Source organism: Solenopsis invicta, chromosome 5, assembly GCF_016802725.1.
Source record: "Solenopsis invicta isolate M01_SB chromosome 5, UNIL_Sinv_3.0, whole genome shotgun sequence".
Taxonomy (NCBI): domain Eukaryota; kingdom Metazoa; phylum Arthropoda; class Insecta; order Hymenoptera; family Formicidae; genus Solenopsis; species Solenopsis invicta.
In genome coordinates this window covers 18,728,995-18,752,880 of record NC_052668.1, presented here as the reverse complement: position 1 = coordinate 18,752,880, position 23,886 = coordinate 18,728,995, and the positions used below count along the sequence as shown (strand labels likewise).

At 34.3% G+C, this 23,886-nt stretch overlaps 3 protein-coding genes across 15 annotated transcripts; 2 read left to right on the top strand and 1 right to left on the bottom strand.

Annotated features, from left to right (window-relative positions):
- Positions 1-164: 164 nt before the first annotated feature.
- LOC105205855 (mitochondrial import inner membrane translocase subunit Tim23) lies at positions 165-3,222 on the top strand. Of its 2 annotated transcripts, none has more exons than XM_039449583.1 (5): positions 165-396; positions 911-1,160; positions 1,239-1,408; positions 1,574-1,691; positions 2,924-3,222. In XM_039449583.1, the coding sequence occupies exons 1-5, from the start codon at positions 324-326 to the stop codon at positions 2,931-2,933; spliced, it is 621 nt and encodes a 206-aa protein (XP_039305517.1). In that variant the 5' UTR covers positions 165-323; the 3' UTR covers positions 2,934-3,222. The 2 variants fall into 2 exon arrangements, with proteins under 2 accessions (XP_039305517.1, XP_039305518.1); XM_039449584.1 differs by having other exon boundaries at positions 1,574-1,697.
- Positions 3,223-3,320: 98 nt separating this feature from the next.
- On the top strand, positions 3,321-8,855 carry LOC105205736. 10 transcript variants are annotated; one of them, XM_039449580.1, is made up of 6 exons: positions 3,321-3,582; positions 3,880-4,250; positions 5,834-6,642; positions 7,024-7,575; positions 7,765-7,969; positions 8,088-8,855. In XM_039449580.1, the coding sequence occupies exons 4-6, from the start codon at positions 7,232-7,234 to the stop codon at positions 8,319-8,321; spliced, it is 783 nt and encodes a 260-aa protein (XP_039305514.1). In that variant the 5' UTR covers positions 3,321-3,582; positions 3,880-4,250; positions 5,834-6,642; positions 7,024-7,231; the 3' UTR covers positions 8,322-8,855. The 10 variants fall into 10 exon arrangements, with proteins under 10 accessions (XP_039305514.1, XP_011173532.1, XP_039305513.1 ...); XM_039449581.1 differs by lacking the exons at positions 3,321-3,582; positions 3,880-4,250 and adding exons at positions 5,172-5,421; positions 5,484-5,566; XM_039449582.1 differs by lacking the exons at positions 3,321-3,582; positions 3,880-4,250 and adding exons at positions 5,172-5,421; positions 5,484-5,571.
- Positions 8,856-10,124: 1,269 nt separating this feature from the next.
- LOC105205737 lies at positions 10,125-23,868 on the bottom strand. 3 transcript variants are annotated; one of them, XM_011175235.3, is made up of 14 exons: positions 23,754-23,868; positions 22,587-22,702; positions 22,326-22,459; positions 21,995-22,106; positions 21,717-21,920; positions 21,489-21,592; positions 20,992-21,124; positions 20,602-20,868; positions 20,272-20,503; positions 19,826-20,174; positions 19,465-19,606; positions 18,781-19,030; positions 18,632-18,676; positions 10,125-13,764 (listed from the first exon to the last, which is right to left on the bottom strand). In XM_011175235.3, the coding sequence occupies exons 1-14, from the start codon at positions 23,866-23,868 to the stop codon at positions 11,567-11,569; spliced, it is 4,401 nt and encodes a 1,466-aa protein (XP_011173537.1). In that variant the 3' UTR covers positions 10,125-11,566. The 3 variants fall into 3 exon arrangements, with proteins under 3 accessions (XP_011173537.1, XP_011173538.1, XP_011173536.1); XM_011175236.3 differs by having other exon boundaries at positions 18,632-18,679; positions 19,474-19,606; XM_011175234.3 differs by having other exon boundaries at positions 11,567-13,764; positions 18,632-18,679.
- Positions 23,869-23,886: the final 18 nt, after the last annotated feature.

The following is a 23,886-nucleotide window of genomic DNA, read 5'->3' as shown; positions in this document are numbered from 1 at the left end:
AGTGTATTTCGAAATAACCTAACTGCACTGAAAATCGAGCGCACGTGACAATTCCCCGAAATGTACCCGTTTTTTCTCTTTTTTTTTCCTATTTTTTTCTTCTTCCTTCGTTTCTCTTATCTTCCTACTTCGTTTTTTGCGCAATCGAAAAAGAACGGACCTGACGGCGCAACTACGAACAATTACGTCACTTCCGACCCGGCGTCCTCTGCACGTTCAGCTCGCATTGGCTCATGATCAATGCGTCGTGCCGTTCTGCGTGGTCGTGCAAGTCTCGTGTTTCCGACGAGAAGAATTCGTAGCTTTCAAATTGTCTTTACGAGATGATAGACTTTCGCAGTAATTCGGGAAGGGCCGACGCCGACAATGGGAGATACAACAACACCAATATACCTGGTAAGTTCAGGAATCTCGGGCGAATATTTGTTGGAGCCGCTCCAAACTTTTTCGTCATCCTCGTTTCAATTTTTCTTCTTTTTCTTTTGTAAATAACAGAAAGTATTTTACGACATTGATAAACAGAGCGTCGACTATCATAATTATGTATCTCGTAAAATTGTGTCGTCACGCATGATTATTTGTTCATTTAATTATCGAGATATATAAAAGAATGTTCCTAACCTACTCATTGTGCCAGTGACTCTATAGGTATAGTTTCTTTTTTTAATTATCAGTGACAATTACAACTATGAGAGGATACATTTTGCGTCTATATAAATTGATAATAAATGAAGAGAGTTTTAAAATAATTAAAAATAATCCTTGTTACACACATAAAAGATGTATTCAAGAACAGCCTGAACAAATAATGAAGCGTTGATGAATTACAAACGAATTACGAGCAATAAAGAAATTTACTTGGTATTCTGTGATTTTTTAGGTATTAAGACACTTTAATTTTGTTTTTTAGTCACTTCGCAACAAGGTTTAGCCTCACTCAGCCCATATTTAAATTTTGATCCATCGTATCTTCCTGTTACTCAGCCAGAGTTTATATTTCCTGATGGTGCTGTAAAGCAACGGGGCCGTTTTGAGTTAGCCTTCAGTCAAATCGGAGCTGCATGCATAGCGGGCGCAGGAATCGGTGGCGCGTCGGGTTTGTATAGAGGTGTTAAGGCAACATCTATTGCCGGCGAGACTGGCAAACTCAGAAGAACACAGTGCGTTTTTATTATTTGCATACTCTTTGTTTGATACCTGAAAAGTTGTACATATATATATGTATCTTTTCTTTTTAGATTGATTAATTATGTCATGAAGGGTGGTGCCAGTATGGCGAATTCACTGGGTGTGATGATGATAATGTATACCTGTGCTGGAATAGGTCTGACTTGGCTCAGAGGAACCGATGACAGTATAAATACAGTAGCTGCAGCTGCCACGAGTGCTACTGTATTTAGATCACCTGGTATGAAGTATAATCTACATATATATATATATATATATATATATATATATATATTAGCAAAATTATTAGTATATATTTATTATTAGCAAATTTTTTGTATATTTTTTATTTCTATTGATATTAGTTATATTAGTTATTACAAGAAAGCAATGTGTTAAATGTTAGCTGGAATCAGAAAAGCTGGTATCGCAGGAGCTATTGCGGCGGGGGTTGCTGTGATGTACTGCGCTTGGAATAATGGAGGCTTGTCGTTGCATCGTGTAAACAGATGGAAACATGCGGCGTAAGAGTGTGTACATGTTTTAGTAAAGGGTTTAGCTAAATTATAGTTACATCGAAAGTTTTTGCCATATATTTTATTGTTATTACTGCAACGATCCATTGTACGGACAGCAGTGTTATAATGTTGAAAAAATTAAAGGTTCCACAAGTTTATAAGCTACATTTATATATGTACAAAGTACAATATAAGAGCACATATTAAAAATATGTACATATTAAAAATATGTACATATTAAAAATGATTACGTTATTAAAAGTATATTATGACTTAATGTAAAATTGTACAGAAAGATATAATTTACAAAATTCTTTTTTATTAAACTTAAATAGATAATGCAATATAAAATTGATTCAAATTTTGTGTAGAATTTGTTAGAAATTTACTTCTATTAATGCCAGTGTCTTCTCTGTAGAATTTTATAATTTTAATATATATATATATATATTTTTTTTTCATATATGCATATATTTAAATATATATTTATATTATATGTATATTTACATATAATATATATATATATATATATATATATATATATATATATATATATATATTACATATATATATATATATATATATATATATATATATATATATATATATATATATATATATAGCGTAAAAATCATGTAAACAGAGACTTATTGAATTTAAAAAATATGTATCTATTAAAATTTAAATATTTAAAATTTAATGTGTTATATGTATTAAGGTCAACAAAAGATTATAGAACTATAAAACAATTTAAATAAATTGATTGAATCAGAATATTATTACTAATTTGACATTTCTTCAGTGCATCCATGTTAAATCTACAATTTTAATTATTTATAATAATTTTATTTTATAAATAAATGAATCTCGTTGATCAAGATAACAGTTATCACACATAACAATATTTTTTACGCAATAAAAATATTGCATGAAAAATATGTATAATACATTAAATTATTAATAGTAAAGTGACGTGACATTAAAAAATTTTACTTGTTAAAAATTTAGAGAAATTATTTTTCTCTGTTTTGTTTTAATTAGCCAATTTTTGGCCAAATAAATTATTTTCCAGAATAATAAACTGAGTCCAATTTTCTATTTTTGTTAATTATTTTAATTGTGTTATATAAATTAGGCATAAAAGTATATAAGAATTATGAATAATGTGGCAAAATGTAGAAAAAGCCATGAGTCAAGTAAATATTCTAATGTAATTTCTTGTTTTTTTCTCTTTGCAGATTGTTATAACAAATTGACGTCTATACTGTAAAAAAATCTCTGGTGCGTTTTCATACCATCATGTTACCTTGTACATAGAAAAACTACTTACGTATGACACAAATAAATTATTGAAGGGATGCTAGAACAAATAAATAATTAAAACCAACAGAGTGCGTACTTTCAAATAAACGGGCTGACGTAACATGTGCGTATATTTACGATTTAACATTGTATATATATGTATCTAATAATAGTAAATCTTACTTGTAAATGCAAATATATTATAAATACCAAATATATGCACGCTTTTGCGAGATCGATGGCAGTTTTACTTACACGGACAACGCATTATTGCCAGAAAGGCATTAATCTTATCGAGGTTTATCTCACTATCGGGTCTCGCGCATGGGAAAATGGGGATTTCTCACTGATCACAGCGTATTCAGCCGCGTATACGCGCATATGTATCGAGCAAATTGGAATTTCTACAGTGGTTGAAGAAATGAAAAAGCATTCAAATATTTACTAATAGGACAGAATTAGAGAAAACTGTGTTGTTAGTATAAATGGTGTACCATTTTTACATTTAAACGTATGAGGAATAAAGTGTTACATCACCTATTGATAACTGGGGGAAGAAAGCGAGTTTTACGAGTAACTGATATATGTTATACAGGTAAGAAAACGAATACAATTGCAACAGATGCTTTTCTCTATTTGAATGCATGACGCTCTTATCTATATTGCAAACACACATTTATCAATTTCAATGCAGCTGGCAACATACAAGTATTTAGAGCTTTCTAGATAATCGTTATATACGCGTGATTCATTTTACACATAATTATTTCCTTATTTTAAAGGTGAGATAAGTATCTGAAGATTAAGCGAAAGATTTTTTAGATTAAAAAAGACGCTCAGCATTTACCTCGCATATACATATACATTGAGATAAAAGTTTCTTTATTTGCAGAAAGAAGTGTGCGTAATTTCAGCGATGATTTATTGAAAAATCACAATAATCAGTTAGTTAATGAATTAATTATCTGTGAGAAGAGAAAGATGTTGCTCGTCGCGCAGATGTGGCAATAGGAGGCTGAGCTCATACGGAGTCAATATTTGACCCGCGCGGGATCCACGACCGTTGTCGAACGTCGTATGGCCATGATGATGAGAGCATATTTACGAAAATGTGCGGCTTATTTAAACAAGAACCCACGTGCACGTAAATTCTTGCGTATACAACGCGTTATTGCAACGCGAAGCGCAAGAAACCCGGCAAAAGTAGTCACTTCGGATTCTTCGACGCCGATGGACGTGATTCGGCGAGATTTGAGGAGAACAGTTAAGTTTCGTTGTTAAAAATCACGATTGCCGAAGCTTCCTAACTCTAACAAATTTTTTTTATGTCGATCTCTATTCACTGATCATCTGTTTCTCCGGTGAAAATTTTCTTTTAAATTCATCAGAATTTCTGTATATAATTTTATATTTTAGAAAATTTCTCAGATTTTTTTATACAAATTAAAGCGCTGAGAAAATTATCTTTTCTAAAATTCTTTGTACATGTGTACTCTGAGATATTCTAAGATTTCTCATTTTGTAATTTCCGAAAAAAACTTACAGAATCTAAAAAAAGTTAAATTTTTTTTATATATGTTCATAAATTAAAAATATGAGAAATTCTTAAAGTTATTATGGAATTAATATTAGCATTTTTTTCACCAGAATTATCATCAAAAACGAATTTTGGAAAAAAAAGAAATTAAATATTTTTAATTTTTGGATTTTTCTTAGAAATTTGAATATAAATAACGTGTGTACACTAATGTCGATTAAGAGCCGACACCACCTATATACTTAAATTAATTAATCAATTAGACAAAGCAAATATAAATATTTCGACCCTTTTAGGTCTATTCAATACATAATTACTCAAATAGCGATTACATAATGTGATCATTTACATTTACTTTGACTAATTAATTAATAAAATTTAAGTATACATGTTCACCCTGCAGTGTCAGTTCTTAATTGGTATCTATTATTGTGGACACAATTTATTATATTATATTCTTTGAAGCTTAAATCTATTTATATTATTTTAAATATAAATATCGCATTGTTTATAGTTTTATAAGAGCATGATTTGAAAGAATTTCTACACGTTTCAAATTTTGAAAAAAAAAATTGAAAAATCTTTTTATTATACTTTCTTCTTCATTAAAAATTTACAAGACTGTCACAATACTCTTTTCAACTCGCCTTTTCAACTCGCACGTTTATTACATACCATCTGCGTCGTATTCTACAACATTGTTGAGAAGGCAGGTAATGCTAATTAACCCTAATTAACACCTCCGAGTCTAGCAGCAACTAGAATTAGCTAGATAGAGTGAGAAGAGTTTTATTATCTTCGATCGACGCCAATCAACACGAGTGCGGTCGGCCATTTGTAGTCTTTAGTCTGTTATCGTCGATCCTCGCAGGTGCACACGCACATTCGGATTGTGCCGTGAGTGTTCTATCGTTCACACGTTAAGTCCCACCACTTGTTTACTCAAGTTTGATTAATAGCTCAACATGGTGCACCTCCCAAGCTTCGTCAGCCTCTTATCATAACAGCTCGCGTCGAGAACTGGGGCAACGAATGTTCTCTTGTTAAGTAACGTGTTTTTTACTTTAATCTTTTAAATTTTCAATAACTCGAGTTTTCTTTCAACGTTTGTTGTAAATTGTGCTTCTTGCAATATCCCCTCATAGAATAAAGCATACAAAAATAAAGCAAATTTATATTTGGGATTTAAATTCAACACATGTTGCCAGTTCGTAAACCACATCTCTTCTTACCAGCTTCAATGACATTGATTTTAACTCTCTCGCTTTTAACTTTAATTTTCTTTAATTGATTCTCTGTTTCCTTTTAGATTCATTATATTTTTAATATGGGCAGTGTTGGATAATTAAGTCGATTATCGCCAAGCGTCAATCAGTTTGTGTAAGACCGGATTATCTTCAGTCTGACAGTGAAGATACTATTGTACAAAAGCAGAATACAGAAGGTACCATTGAATTACAAAATTACACATTATATTAGCATATTTGTACAAAGGATAATAGATCTTTGATCGACCAATATTATTGTGAAAAAGTGAAAAACATTATTAATAGATATACTGATTCAACGTTTAAAGACAATATTAATTTTGTTTAATTTTACATTGTGAAATCTACGGTGAAGACACCGACGTCCATGATCGAAAACGGATCTCCACCGGATATGCGAAGCTGAGTGTACGCGCGATAGGAATAGATGAAATTGAGAGGCTTAATCCGCCGAAAATAGATCTGTCGAACATGGGGAAACAGTTTTTCTAAAATATTTATACCGTTCTCAAGCTGTTTCATTTTACAATCCTACGCGAATCTTCGCGCCATCCGTTTCATGTTTATGTGCACTGATAAATCGCGCCATTCCAGGACCTCAACGAACTCGAAAAGCAATTAAACGGAGAGATTAAATAAAGTTGAGCATAAAAACAAGAATCAAGATTATCATTTGTCGAATCTCCTTGAAATTAGAACTTTTCGAGACCTTTTGAAGGTCGCAATTACAATATTAAGATTATTAATTAAAATAATTGATTAATTAAACAGAAAGATTAAAGTTGAACATAAAAGCAAAAATTAATAAGACTAGCTAATATAATCTTATTAATGCTAATTTTATTAATAAGTAAGTATAAATTTATCAAATCGATCTGAAATTAAAATATAGGCCATACTTATTCAGAATTTTTTAAATATAAATATTTTTAATTAAAAACACTAATAATTTTACTTCTTTAATCGTATACAATTATCGATTATAATATTGATATTAATAATCATCATATTTTCGATGCGGTTAATTACCAGACAAAATTACGTTTTCTTTCATAGAAAAAATACACGTATGCATCATTCTTCGTGTTTTAAAATAAAAATTCATTCTAATTCAGGATTAGGATGATATAAAAAAAAAACGATGTTTTTAAGTCTAACAGGCCCATAAATCTGTAGGTAAAAAAACTGGACGGAAATCATGCTCGTAAAATTTATTTTCTCAATCTTCCAGGTGAACTCATCCCACACGTCACATACGAAGCTGTAATCATTAAAATATGAATAGAGGAAGAATTCGCCTTGCATTCCATTTAAGAGAATAAAATGGATATTGAACAATGTAGCTTCTATATTTTTTTAATGAGACGAAAAAGTGGATGCGCATGAAGAATTCTTTTCTAGTCAATTCGGATAGAAGGGACGCGAATTGAGAAGCGACCATGAATTCGAAGCAAGCAGAAACGTGGCTGGCGACATTGTACATCGGATCCATGGTGCTGTCCATCACATCCGTCATATCACTGGTGGTCACATGGCAGCATTGGCTAATGACTTTAGACGGCTGCATCGACGTCGATTGCGGCTGTATACTATACGGTATTAATACGTTTCGCACGTTCCTCGGCGGTGACGAGAAGCTATGCCATTTTGCCGCGTACAGTCTCGTACCCGTCATCGTAATCAGCTTATGTCTCGGTGCCTATCACGGGTACAGGTGTTGCATACACAAAAATCTGGATGAACCACGGCGAATTAATCGTGGACAAGTGTATGATGATGACAGGTGCTTATTCTTCTCATTTACCATCTTATTTAAAAAGCAGATTATTTAAAAAGATTCAGAATTTATATAAAACTTGTTATCTTATATTTAAAAAGGAAAAAGAGAAATAAAATTTTAAATATATTACGTTTCGTTTAATTCACAATGACGTGCATATATTATGTTTCTTTAATTAAATTTTCTTTATAGGAGAAACCTTAATGGACACGTTGTGATGACTGTGAAGAAAAGAGTTGCTTTTAAATTGTGGATGCCTATCGGTTTCCTCGCAGCATTCGTTTGCTGTCTGTCTCTCGCCCACGCGGTCGTGATAACCGACGGTTATTACAAAACTTGCGAACAATACAGACGAAATCTCATTCAACTCCTGAATTCAGGAGGCCGGGAGAATCAAGTAAGACGAGCGCCTCACTTTTCCTTCTAACTTAAATAATTTAATTGGTATATTCCAAAAGAAGAATGCAACTCTTAAAGATCAGAACTATAATCTATTTTAATTTCTATCTTTATAGGCGATTCACAACAGGTTGCCGTGCGGTGCGATTTTCGATTTCATGGATTACGTTCAGCCAGATAGGAATCACTGGAATCGCGGCGAGATGAACACCGCGATCGCGCTTCAACTCGCAATATGCACGAGCTGGTTCAGTTTATTCGCCTGGCTGACCGCGTGCTCGATAAACTTTATTATGGCGAGGAAGAGACAGCGCAATTTAGGAGAAAAATTCTGCTGTTGTTGCTGCTAAGTGTTACCTATAGCGATAAACTTGACAGTATTTATGTAAAATATAATAAGCAAAGATTACCACTAAGGAAGTATGACAGGACACAGTTGTGGTATAATTGACGCTCGTGGTAATAGTATACATTTTATTTATATATTTTATACAGAGATATAGTGTCTTCAATAACTATTTTCTTCATATGCCTAATATCAAAAAATTAAAGACTCATCCGTTCTGCCATGGAAAATAATCGCGTTCATCTCTCATATTCTATATAATCGCATTCTCTTTATACATTTTTACACGGTTTTTATTACTATATTACACATACACATTGTATACACATTGGAACAATATTTTTGATCGTCCTGAGGGTAAAAGTGTTTGCACTGTTAAACTTAGCATAAACGCGTCATTTCTTTTACATTATATCTTTCCAAAATATGATAATTGCGTTGTTGTTACTTATGACAAATAATAAAGAAAAATACTGTAACACCTGTTAGTGCAGGCAGTGACGAAATTCAAATATAACTATTAAAAGTATCTGTAAAACTTTCCAACACACACATTTATTTATCTCCCGTACATGTATACATCAGAAAATGAAGGAAATTTATTTTATCAGAAAATGAAGAATATTTATTTTATCTCCCGTCATGTATACATCAGAAAATGAAGGAAAAGGAAAACTTATAAATCAGCTGTGTAATAAATAATAACATATGAAAATTTAACGGAATGTATCGTATCTATACCACATACGTAAAATCGTAAGAATTTACATAATCAAATTACACTCCTCTTAGGATGTTAAATTAAAAATGCTCGGTATATCTTTTAGCACCTAGCTCACTCTATTTTATACACGGTGTAGAGAATGATGGAGTATATTATTTTAAGGCTTGTGGAATAACAACGGCTCTCCCATATGTTCAACAAAAATACATTGAAATTATAATCTTTCATCAAATTCGTTGAGTCAGTTTGCTGAAATTTAACGTTTAATTTCCTATTTGCATAACTCTTGCTCTTGTTGATGGCGTTAAAAATCACTTTTTAACTCTTCCTATAGATTACATACATCTCACTGTTATATATGTATAGGAACTAAACAGAAAACAATTTCTCAGATACACTATCCCTTAAATATACAAATACAATTGACTCTGTTTATCTTATAATACTATCAGCTTTTATGCTACACAACAACAAAGATTTGCAAGCTTGAATGCTACTCGATAAAGGAAGGCACCTAATCATACAAGCTAATATCTACAAATTATGTTACATTTTTATATATGTATATATGTGTGTTTGTGTGCATAAAAACACATAAATTACAAACATGATTTTCATAATATTGTCACATCTTTTTACATTGAACTAGAATCTGTCTATAGAGTCGATTAAAAAGGCGCAGCATATTAGCAATATAAAATTTGATGCTAAAATTATTTCCGAAGTTATATAAAATGTATTCAAATTTGATTGTTGAAATCGAATAATTCAATACAGATTCTCTCTTTCTCTCTCCCTCACACTGTAAATGTAAGATAGACATTAACACTAATAAGTATTCCTACTAGTACTGACGTACTAAGTACCAGCTGGCATCATGTCTACTTTTCGTACATTTTATTTAACAGTCTCGATCGCAATGAGACATGACAATCGCATTATTCGTTCCCAACATTTGTACCTATGAACAGTAGCGTTGTCGGATTATAAGTAATCACTTAAAAAGAGAGACAATCGTCTTACGCAATGTAAACATTAATCGAGACTGTTAAACAATAAGTCAGTCTTACATGATAAGGCCAATTCTTTAGGCAAGCCTGTTTTTTGTTTCTTTATAACAAATATTATGAATCATTTCAATGCTATTATCTGCGCCTTTGTAACACTAATTTCTGTAAATTTTCATTCATTATGTTATAATCTTGTGTGTGATAAGGAATACTCTGTTATAATCTCTCTTTTCCCAGAGACCATAAATATATATGATAAAAATTTTCTCTTTTTCACCGACGGTAGACTTTGCGACGAATTGCGAGTTACAGATATATATATGTATATAGTACAGATTAACTTTCTTAGAAAAATTGCTTTGTATGAACTAGTAGATTGTACTAGTAGAAATCTACAAATTTTTAAAGTACAAACGTAGTGAAAAGACTTAGCTGCAAAAATAGATGCACGAGCTTTCTCTACTTATTTTTATCATTTTTGGTATCGAGCTGCCAAGTTCCACAACCTGGTTTCATATTAAAACATAAGTTGGGAAGTGTCTCTCTTTCTCTCTCTTTCTTTCTTCTTCAACATTTCAAAAATCAACAATTTTCTTTAAAATGTCTTTTTTCTGTCAATTTCTTATGGCTATCTGTCTTGTTTGTGTAAATCTTCTAAAAATGCAAAAAGTAATTAAAAAGTGGTAGTATATGAATTAATACTTTCCAACATTAATAGTAAATCACGTTTTATACAGACCCATCACTTGTTTGTCAGTTAGGCATGTGTACATATAAATATATTTGCTCATGCTGTATGCCTCCTGATATAAACATATGCAGCTATACTCGCTGCTATCACATCACATTGTCGACGTTTGTGAAAAAAGTGCACGAGCGTCAAAAAGACATTGATCATGTTCGCATAATTTTGTTAATTTAAGAGCAATTTAAGCATTTAAAGAAACAGTTTCTAATGAATATTGTAGCGTTAAATATTTGACTTAATCGTAGAAGAGAAAACTTTGAGTAGAATAATTATTTTTTGCGATCTTCCATAAAAGCTCTACTAAATAAGTTACATTTCTCTAGATTATATTTTTTCACAAACGCACATTCCGAAAAATAATGTAAGACAGGCGTAAGGCTTTATTCAATCGGAATTTCACTCTGACGTATATATTTGCGCGTCTGAAAAGCAAATTGTCTTACACGCAAATATTTTCTGTGTATATACAACCTGTATGTCAACTGATTTCTCAGTATTGGAAATTGTATCATGCCATTTTTGTCGAGATTAATATCTTGCTAACGCTGTTAATATATATGTGTGTGTGTGTGTGTGTGTGTGTGTGTGTATGTGTGCATTCATAAGACACATAATAAAATTCTCAAACCAATGAAATAATTTTGCTTGTTTACCGATATCTCTACAACATACACAAAGAATTAATCGACTATATCATATCGATGCGTTCTATCTGTCGCTAATAAACGGCTTTGTGTCAACTAGCTCCTAACGAAAATCATCTCATTTCAGGTGAACGGATTGCTCCGCCTCTTCAACGAGCCAAATCGCTTCTCCGAGGCCTCGCGGATCACCTCGAAGGGCGCTACTTTCGTCCGTCCCGCTTGTCTCTCCTCGTTCTCGTCGCTGGGAAAATCCTCGAAGCTCATGTTGCTGAAACCAGCGGTCGCCGTTGTGTTTTTCTTGCCCTTCGGCGTTTTTTTATGACTCGTCGATTTTGCCTTATGGGACACTTTGTAGGTCGGTAACACGTCGACGACATCGCCATGGTTCTCGTTGATCAGATGATACTTGGACTTGTCCTTTTTGTTATGCTTCGGCGTATCGTCGTCCGCGACAACCAAAGGCTCAGGCGACATGGGTGATATCATGTCGGACGTAATGTCTACCTTGGAGACGCTATTGACTGCGTGCACAGTGATCCTGGCGGTGTGCGTAGTCGTTTGGATCGTGAAGGCGGACGATGGTTGCGACTGCGATGACGGTGTGGGTGTCAGATGAACGACGTTGTTCTTTGGGGACTGCACGACGCTACTGACCGGTAACGCCGTTGTTAATGCGACATTGTCTATATAATTCGGCGATTGCGACTGCGACAAGGATTGTGACAGCGACAGAGACGTCGGACGTTGCTGCTGCTGTTGTTCGTTGAGCTTCAACGAGGCAAACTCCTCGAATGGGATCGACCCAAAGAGATCCTTGGACAGTTCCGCGCTAATCGCTGGCTCAGAGTTCACCGTCACCATACCGTATTTCGACGTGGACGCGATTGTGTTCGAGTGACTAGTGTAATAATTATCCGGTGTTGCCGTGTTGTGGGATTGCAGCGGGACGCAGTTGGCATAATCGATGTACGAGGAAGGACCCACCGGACTCAGGATCGACATGGGCTGCGTCGGTACAGAGTCAATGTTCGAGAAATTCGACTGAGTGTTGTTGAAGGGATTGGTAAATCCACTCGGGCTGAACGGGGAGGAACCGAAGAGGTCCTTCTCGAGGTTCTCCTCTTCCTCGGCGATGCTGACGTGAGGACTGCTCTTGATCGGTGATGACGTTTGGACGAGATTTGACTGATGGAACGTTGCTGGCTCTTCGTAGATAGTTTTGCTGTTCGCGATTACGAGACTCTTGGGATATTTGCAAGGCATAGCGGCGGACTTGGCCGGAGGTGCGGCTTTACTCTCCACGACGTCCACGAACACTTCCGTCGGTATGGGTGAGTTAGAGATCGGTGTTACCAGATTCGAATTGTGAGGCGAGTTTCTTGCGCTACCGCCCAGATCGACGTTCCTGGGTTCGCTTTCGCGACTGTCGCTGCTCTTCCGCGAACTGCTGGACCGCGGAAAAGGAGCCAGGGCGAACACATCGTCCTCAACCTTCCAGATTCCGTTGTTGAGCGACTTGGACTTGTCGTTGTCATCGGACGAGCTGTCGCCGTTATTGAACAGCAACGGCTTCGAGCCATACTGATGTCGCACGAAGGGATCGCCGTGTGACTGCTCCGGCTTAGACTCAGGATCTAGCTCATCATCCAGCAACAGCGGCTTCTCGCCGTACTGGTGGCCGACGATCGGGTCCGCGTCGATCGTCGGCAACTGTTGCTCGTGCTGCCGATAGTGATGCTTTCTCGGCCTCTTCATCCTGTAATCATCCTCGTGCGTCGCCACGGATTCGCATTCCGCGTGATACGCAGAGCTGCCGCACGTACGCACGCTCTCGGAGATGGTCTCGTCGTGTTTGCCACGCGCCTTACCGTCCTCGTCCTCGTCGTCGTCGTCGTTCATCTCGCCGTCGTTACCCTCTTCATCGTTCATTGCACGCAGATCGCTAGCCGAGCCGATTGAGTCGTCCGACTCGTATTCCACATTCGCTGCGCTATCCGCGTTGTTGTCGTTATGCTGAGCGGCCACTCTCCTCCTGCGGCTCAGCACGTTCTTCACGCGTCGCCTCTTCGCTTTCCTCGCTCGTTCCTTCGCTTCTTTAGCACCCTTATCACTGTCACTTGACACCTCGTCGGCGTTAAATGCTAATTTCTCGTATTTGGAACGATCTTCCGCTGGTGCGCGAACAAACGGCGGCGAAACTGGGCTGGATTCCGTGATTAGAGATGCCTCGTCGTCCACGCCACCGCCGCCGTTACCACCGTGCTCGATCCCGGAATTCCATTGTGCCAAGGGCACCCTTGGTCTACCGTTCGTCGATTTTCCTGCAAAACAGAGCGTCGAGTTACATTAATAAAATTATCAATTGAAAACGTTTTTTATATAGATAAAGTATCTTCTTTAAAAAATTAGACTAATACGTAGAACCTCCTTTATCACTAAAGTGTAATGTACTTACCTATATTTTTTTTTAATTTGCAAAATTTCATCAGAGAAATACGACTCGACAAAGGTCTATGTTATTATCAGTCCCTTCAATTAGCTAAACTTTCTTTTTACACTATGCAGAGTATCCCAAATTTTATAACAAAAACGTTGAAAAATTTAATATAATCTGGACCACTCTGATAATAGGTTTCTTTAAATATTAATACAATAAAATAGCTATTACATATGCATTTTCCTTATAATATAATATAAAAAATTAAATTCGTAATACAATCTTTTTGATTTACTCAACTTTTGCTCTTTTTTGCTCGTATTATTACACTAGTACAAATCATTTCTACAAACTATGTTATATTAGCACAAATTTCCCTTTTAATACTTTTAGATCAATCGTTTAAACCTTCTAAAGATATATAACTGATACGACTAACTTTACGATATAAAGCGTGATATCATTATCTATAGAAGAAAAAAGAATCAGAAAAAAACGGGAAATGTCTGATTAGGTCTGTTGCAAACAGTGCACTTTGCTGAATATGATTGTGCATTTACTGTGTATTGCTGTAATGAGCTTCAGAAAAAAAGATAATGTTAGATTCTTCAACATATGGAGAAAGTAGTACAATATACAATATTGTAGGATAAGCTATTGTTAGTACCGCCACCAATAGGTCTGGAACAGTCCTAATCAGATTTAGAGGATTGAGGATAAGTGTTAAAAAACGCAGTAATGCTCTGAGAGTGACAAGTTCTCTTTAAACCACCACGAGAGAAGGCGCATATCCCCGGCGAACCTTGCGTTAAATTATTTCCCGCACAAAGGACAAAGTATTGCTGCGTTTTCTGCCAGTAACAGTTTAGAAAAAAAAACAAATACTCCGTATGCTAATTTACATTTTATTGCTGCAACATTATTTGTCTTAATACAACGAGAAAGGTATTGTCCGAGACATTTGTCAGCCCCCTATAGTGCTCTCAATTCGCAAAACGATTTTCCTTTCTCTCTCCCTCTCTCTCTTTTTTCATACATTTACGACTTTCGCTATAGATGCCAGTGAAGAGAAGCATGCTTGTATTCGATGTAATGCCGAGTGGACAACGAGTTCTTTTCTTTACACGATATATCGCAACCTTCATTCACCGTAATTATGGTTCTCCGAGATAAAATACATTTATTATAGAGACACTATGGGAGGCAAACAAAGCAGGACAAAATTGATAAAGAAAGATTTCGTAGACAAACGATTTTTTTTAAGTGAAAGAAGGGCTTGTGCCTCCCAAACTCATTAGGTTGTTCCAGACATTGGACAGATAGAGAGTACAATTTCTCGTAAAATTTTTCTCTCACAGAGAAAAACAAGCACATTTATCAATTGTCGTCAATTGTCTCCGCCTTGCCGTACCCTGAAGGATTCATGATACTTACATACGCTCAAGGAAGAATTAATATTACACGGCGGTTCTGGTAATACTACTAGTGCCAGTGAAAAAGAGATATTCTAACTTCGTTGGACTTTTTGCATAAAATTAATTCTCCCTGACATAATTCTTAAAAAAATATCTGTCATTATTATTTTGCTATATAAAAACTTCGTTAGGAGATATAACAGTTTTAACAAGTACATACAATATTAATACCTATGGCACTTGTTACAATACAAGATATGTTATTTGATATAGACATAAACGCATTGGACAGCAAATACGTAAGACGAGTAGGCAAAGTACGTGGTATACACAACACAGATCGTGACTTTTTACATTTTTAAGTAAGATAAGATAATGTAATTTGTTGACGTTATTCTTCAATTATTTCTCTTAGAAGTTGCGGATATTATAGTGCTAAATTACATCATCTTATGCCGAAATTTTGTATACAAAGGCCAAAGAAATACGAATGTAATTAGTTGTACTAAAAAGAGACCCAAATCAATAAATACCGTGTAAAAAAAGCAGTATGACTGAGATACGAATAGAGAGAGAAGAAAAGGGCACAGTCAAGATGAAAAAAATGAGAGGATGAGGAAGAAGAGAGCAAAAAATGAAAATAATCGCTAAGTATTTGCCAGCCACTGTAGTATTACCATCGCACGAAGCAAATACAATCTGGCGATTTTTATATAATAACCCCTTAATGTACATCTGTATGTATATATTCACGCATCGCGCAGAGAATCATTATTCTGTGGGAAGGAAAGGATTCGTGCTGATATCTTCACACACAAAAATAAATCTTCGTATTCGACAATATATTCCGAAATGAACGATCTTTTCAGTCCCACTATTCTTCCGCGTTAATACGCATTACGTATAACACTCTCGGAAATACTTGAAACCTATTCTTCCCACATTCTTCCTTTGCTATATAATACAATCATTATAACACATAATACGTTTGCACGTATATGTGTATGAGTAGGACAAAATAGTGTACCTAAACTTTTGTATATCACATAATATATAACATAATTTATATATGTATATATATTGCAGTATGTATATATATTGTGTGTATGTGTGTGTTTGTGTATTTATTTATATATATGCATATGTAATATTTATATGTAATTTGTTCCTCCCTTTTATAGATACATCAACTATTCTGCATACAGAAACACTAAAAATAAAAGCTAATTTCGCCTTGTGCACTACATATCATAGGAACATCTATTATAAAGACAAAATCTTTTTTATCCTATAATATGTTCATATTTTCAACAATATTTAATAATTACACTTGTTGTAACATAATCAATATATAGCATATATTTCGCGTCTAATGTTCGATGTGTTATCCTTACGCTGTAACTTACTATTTGAGGTAAGTAGAAGTTAATATGTAATTTACCGGTAATACTCTACCATCCCCTTTCTCATGTAATTGAGCATAACTGAGCAGATTTGCATCACAATCACTTTTTCACAGCAAATTACATTAGCAGATAAACCAATTGTCTGTATCAAAACTGTCAAACAATAACAAAGCATTCTGAGAAACAAGTATAAGAACATAAGAAGAAACAAAAATATTTCATAATTTTATGAATACTTTTAATAAAACTTAAAATGATTAAACAATATAAAATAAACAATTGTGTATGTATATTGTTAAAAATTAAAATTTTAATCACGATAATCTCCCTTTCATAAATGATATTCTTTCAGAAGAATAATTTGTGCATTACGTTTCTATCAATTATTTATCCTATTATGCTTAAAAGATAAGATTTATTCAAAATAATGAGAGCACATGAGTTTTTTTTTAAATTAGTTAACTAAGGCATTTTTTCGTTTCCATTTACATGAGTGACGTTTCATTTTAGTAGCTTATCACACGTCTTTGGTAAATTAGACGGTGGAGACATCCATTCTTTTATTTATATAAATAAACATTTGTAAAAAAAACATTAGTTTTTTCAGTTAAATTTAATAAAATAGTGCAACAATATGATTAATATAATATTATTACACAATAATTCATTATGTATTATATCACAAATCAAGTTTTTTTCACATACTATACTAATTAAAAATTGAGAGAGAACATTTATTTTATATATTATTTTGAAACGTTATTTCTTTCACCACATTCAAATTCTATTAATGAAAATTAAGATTTATGTACATGGAAGTGCAGAAAAGCATTGCATGCTGGTAATCATTATTTCAGCATTTATCTACATCTATTGTCCATAAATATTTTGTATAAATACATTGCTATTTATAGATGATCTTGTTCAATGATCACTTCAATTATGAGCAATGTAAAAATAAAAAATATAAATTCAAACAAATAAAAATAGAAAAAAAGAACAATTATAATAGATATTTTCTAACTACAGGGATAAAATTTTTCTAATTTTAGATAAATTGTTTTTAATTTGTTATTAACCTCACATATGTTATTGTGATTCCAAGGCATAACCTTTTTGTAATTTGTGTTGAACATGTCATGACCTTTAATATATAATGATCTGTCAATTGCACATGTAAAATTAGACTAAAAAAATTAAACTAAAAACATAGATACTTTTACGTAATTGAAATAAAAATAATTAGATCTACTTAATTCTTTTACCGAACGAAATTGTGATGTTATGAAATTGTGATAAATTCATAATTATAACATATGTAATATTTATCTAAAAGTTTTCTTCATATTTATATATGTATATAAAGCTAAAATATGAAATTTTGGAAATAGTCTTAGTTGTATAACAAGATTATTACTTTAGTACTTTGTTCTTATAAAGTAATTCAACAGTTAAGTTAAATATTACAAAATATTCAAAAATTAAACTGCTTGACTTAGCAGTATCTATATTGTAAACTACATCTATATCATAAACTACATAAAGCTTTATATATCCATTGGTATATATAGAAATAAACGTTAAATTAAATTAATAAAGCTATGTATATTCAACAATATGTATAAAAAAAAAATCTCTTCAACATTTTGAATGAATAGTTCTTCAGAACTTATTATTTGATAAACTAAGTATCAAATTTTGTAAATGCTTGATATACTTGAAATACAACTGAGACTGAGCGAAAACGACGAAAGACAATAGTTGCAACTACAGCTTAAAATGTATAGTGATGATAACAAAAGTAAGAAACCAAGTATCAAGACAGCAAGCGAATGGCTTTCCCAACCAAGTATAGATTAATAGATTAATATAGGAACGAGTGGAAGAGAGAGATGATGAAGGACAGTGTAAGAAGGATATTATGCATTACCTCCAGCAATAGCAGCAGTCTTTGACCCAATTTTATTCTTCTTCCCTGCTAAGAAAGAATCGAAACATTAATAAGTATTTTAGACTTATAACAAAATATATGTTTGTATTACTTTTTGTGACTAATATAAAATTTTAACAAAATCTTACTTGGCAGGCTAAAGGGTGCAGATTCAAAAGGATCTTCTGGTAATTCTGTATACGTCATTACAAGGCTTTCGCGACTTTTCACCCCACTGATACTGGTATTGCTTCCTCTTCTTATCTTGTCAAATTCAGCACCGAAGATATGATCTTCCGTTAACTGATTAAAAGGTTGTACATCCTCAAACGGATTCCACGCCGCTACATCCGCACTTAACGATCTCGCTTCCGATCCCATTAAGTTTGAAAGTTCGCCCTGATAAAAATGTAGGCAAGTTTTTTTTTAAGTATTAATCGTTTTTATACTTTTAATTTCAGTAGTTATTTGAAGATGAGAGTATCATTAATGATAGTGCAGTGCATAAAATAATAATATACTAATATAAACATATAAAAAGGCAAGATTTTAAATAAGTAAGAATAAAATCAAATCTCGTATTTCATTTAATCTACGCGGTAGTCAAAGAAATTTTATTTTATTTGTGTTACAAATAATTTTTCGATATTTATAAAAGGATTTTATTATCTTTTCGTGTATAATATTAGATATAATTTTAAAGTAAACCTTCAAATTAAATACAGAACAGATCTTCCCAATAATATAAAACACGATTCGTAATTTGTAAGCGGATCAACAAAAATAACCGTTTAACAAAAATAAACATAAAATTGTGCGCATCGTGTACTTACAACACGTACATGCGAGGCACTAGTTGCTATACAAGGCCTTGTATCACTTGGAAGTTCTGGTGGCGTGGTCGTATCATCGACACGCGGCTTGACCGAAGCCTCATATGGCGCTAAGAATTGAGTGGTTTCCGTTGCAAACGCTCTGTAAACAACGAAATGATCACTGTAATATACATAAAAGTAAATTTTTAACGCAAAGAAAGAGCCCAATCTCTCAAAATTATACATGTCAGCACTAATTTAAAGAAATTTACCGAATATTTCGTAAGTATCAACTTTGCAAATTTTTTTTTCACAAAAACCTGAGAGAGAAAAATAATGCAAATAAAAGAAATAAATTTAAATAGCAAAATAAGCTTACTTGTTAAAAGCACTCGTGTCACTGACGTTCCTCCTGTGACGTGACGACGACAATGTCGGACTGTCAGGCGGAGATATGCTCGAACTTATATTTTGACTCAAACTCTCCGTTTTATTAACTGGTTTTGGTAAAGCCGTTGGCGTCACCGTCGACGGAGTCGTCATGTTAGACCCCGTCGGAAGTGACAATTTCGATGGTAAGGAAGTCACTGGAGGATACTTGGATGATGACGGATAATTAGGATTGGACAGTTTTGGAAGGATCTTGCTGGGTTTAGGTGCAACGGGAGGTGGTATCTTGGCAGGTGGCGGCATCGCTCTTGTGTCATCCTTGAACGGATCCGGATACCCTGTAAAATGTAACAATGTAAAAAAAACCACTAGATCGCTTTTAAATGTTTCGCTTCTGCTCCGTGAAACTTGAGCACATTATTTTTTAGAAATTACCTGACGCCGGAAATAATGCCTCTAAATTCTTTTCGTTTACGTTCGTTGTAGCTCTCGTAGCATCATGCTGCCTCGAATCGAAGTAAAACGCATTTTTATCTTGAACAGTGACAGGTGACTGTTGAGTCAGAGGAGAGTGACTGATCATTGGGCTCTGTGATTGACCATACTGCGACGGTTGTCCCTGCGACTGGCCGAAAGGAACACTTTGACTGCAAACTTGCGGCGATACCTAATAGGACGAAATAATTACATTAATTAAATATTTGCTGAAAATATTTATTTTTTATATTTCAGATATCGAATGTACTTGCGGTTTATTAGCCTTACTTGAACATAAGAGATAGAATTTGCCGGCGTAGTTTGGGGTGTCTGATTTCCTTGGCCTGATATTTGTCCCACAATTTGACCACTTAAACTGATCGGTCCTGTACTAACAGCCTGTCCTTTCGGTCTTTGCCTCGGCGTCACGGACGTGCCTTCGACCGTCGTCGCTATAGGCGTGGGTTTAGGTGTTTTTACAGATGCCGCCCTTTTAATATTCTCGGATTCCATAGGAGGGCATGGTAATGACTCTACTGTTGGAGTTGGGACTTTCTATAAAGATAAATTCTATGAGAATAAATTTGAGAGAACAAAGTTATGTAAAACAATAAGAGACCTATTTGATATAAATTTGCCATAATATCAGTACATCACTTGTATATTACAACAACATACATGTAAATTTTGCACAGGACACTCTTTGCCTTGAATTTGAAAGGCAACTGCGGAAACTTGGTAAATGTCAGGGCGTATATCAGGATCTGGCTCAAGCATGTACCGAATTAAACAATGGAGAGCTTTACTATATCTGGAACATGAAAATATTTTATATATATAATTTACTTAACTACTTAACATTAGAAATATTAATATTTTTTACTAAAAAGACCAAACGAGTCAAAATAAGGAATGTAATAAAAATCAAATATTTTATCAGAAATAATTTAAAGGAAATAAGTGATAAAAATTCAGAAAATTTCAAAATTTTATTTCTTTTAATCAAAAAATACTTAATTTAATATAAAATTTAATCTAACTTATAAAAATTTTATGATCGCTCGGTACTTCTAGTGTTAACACATATATACATAGTAATTCATTTTATTTTCTATCTTTTCAGTTGTTCGTTAAATTAGTGGCAATTTGTGTCAGCTAAGTAGATTTTTACATACTTCGAGTTATCCGGTATAGTAAAATTTCCAGATTGTATAGCAAGCGTGCTTTCACCAAACGGTAGTGTGAAAAAGCAAAGTTTATACAACAGACATCCTAAAGCCTGAAAAACAAGAATTCTGTGTAAAAAAACTTGCAATGTTGGTAAGATTTTTAAATTTTATTCGTACATTACAATCGTATAATATAATTGTGCAATGCATATAAATGTAAGTAATATACATTACCCAAACATCTGCTTTCGTAGTAATAGGTTTTCCACAATACATGTCAACCATTTCAGGTGCTCTGTAGCTTAAAGTAGTATATTTCTTTATTTCCTCCTCGACTACCGCGGCGCCGTGGACGCTGGGATTGAGAACTTTTCCCGTTGCGGATCCAAAATCGCATAGAACGTAATGTCCGCTGTCAGCGAGCAATATATTTTCCACCTATCACAAGACAATTAAATGTAGCACGAGATATTTCTAACATGACGTTACATAATGTCCATTAAGTAGTTCACCTTGAGATCTCTATGAATTATGGGAGTTTGACAATGATGCAATCTTGATACAGCTTCACAAACGTCACAAAAAATTTGTATAACTTCTGATTCACTGAAACCTGTTTGCAATCTAGAAATAAAAAATTAATGTTTGCCTAATGTTTGCCATAAATTTTCACAACATTAGACAATTGATAGAGAATAGATAATTAATTGATAATATTTTAACAATTAAATAGAAATGTGATAAATAAAATGTATACATATATATATTTTTTCTATAAACTTGTCTAAATATTATTAAAAATAAAAACAAATGTGATAGAAAGAGTTATTATGTATTACTAACCTGGTATTCATCATTTGGAGAACTTGAGATTTACAGTAAGGCATTAAAAGCAGAAGTTCATGTATTCCTCCGGTGGTGCGATTTATGCTACTATCTACATATCCTATAATATTTTTATGACCGCTCAAATTTTTCTGTAAACAGAAGTAAGTTCAGTCTTTTATTTACTAAATCAAAATATTATGTTTCTATAAAAGAAAGAAATTGACTATTATTATTATTATCACTAATTAGCACCTTATTATCCAAGAGAGTACTCACAGCAATTTGTATTTCTCTCTTGCACACGCCGAGATCATGTTCATTATTGACATACATCCGTTTAAGCGCATATCGTCCACCCGAGGCTTTGACCAAAAATACAATCGCAAATCCTCCTGTAAAATAAAGACTATATGAAACAAATACACAACAAAAGGAAAGAGAAAAAAGAAATGTAAATGTTCATTATTTAATTATAATTGTATACATATTCCAATTAGATTAAAGACAGCAAATTATAATAATCAGAACAAAAAAAACATCTAAGTTATGGTAGACCACATTGCGTATTGTAACTCGATACAGATACAATTACATGTGTGGTAATAAAAGATATGATATATTTCAACTCGCGTTTTATCTCAGAGTAAATTTACTGATTAGACAATCAATATCTGTTTGCCAGCTCCAGGATACATCGACATGTAATAATAAAAATCTATTATCTGGTATTCCATGATGTGGTGCGACTATGTCAGAAGATTTTTCGCAAATCTCATGACGTCAACTGTCCAGAGAAATAATCCACCGCTTATCCCGGAGCGACAAAACTGACACGTTCTTTGTAAGTGCAAATTTGTCAACGGCGTGAAATGCGCACTTCACAATCGACGTTTCAAGATCGACGCTTCCTGAGAACTAATGAGCATAACGATCGCTCATCGGCAAAATATCTCAGAATTTCTCGAGGGAATCTCGAACAGCGTTAATCGTCCAAAAGTTAATCGATTGTTTATGCCGCGGCGCGACGGAACAGACGTTCCTCGAAACCGTCGACCCTGTGAAACGCGCACTTGGCAAAACTCCGGGCGCTAACGAGCTTAATGACATCTACATCGAACACCCGCCCCGGATGCGGGGAAGGCAGATCGGTGCGGCTCGTCGCTTATCAGTACTCACGAGGACGAGAGAAGAGAAAAAAGCGGGACTGCTGGTGAGGCAGGGAGAGCGGGCAAGGTTGCATGTGCCATGTAAAATAGAGCGGAGCAACGAGGGGGGTTCGCACTCGCACACGTCGCAGCGGAGCAACCGGAGGCTGAAACAGGAGCACGAGAGCAGGAACGAGGGAAGTGTGACGCCGTTAGGTGGTGGTGGTGGTGGTGATGGTGATAGTAGTGGTCGTCGGTCGGAGAGAGAGAGAGAGAAAGAGAGAATCGGCCAGCGTACCTTCCGCCAGGACCTCCTCGACGGTGACCGTGTGACGGCCCACGACGAACACTTTCCCCAAGTAGCTGTTGGGCTCCTTCGACGTGTTGTCGATCTTGGAGAATAGCTTCTTCATGCTGGCGCGCTTCGTCCT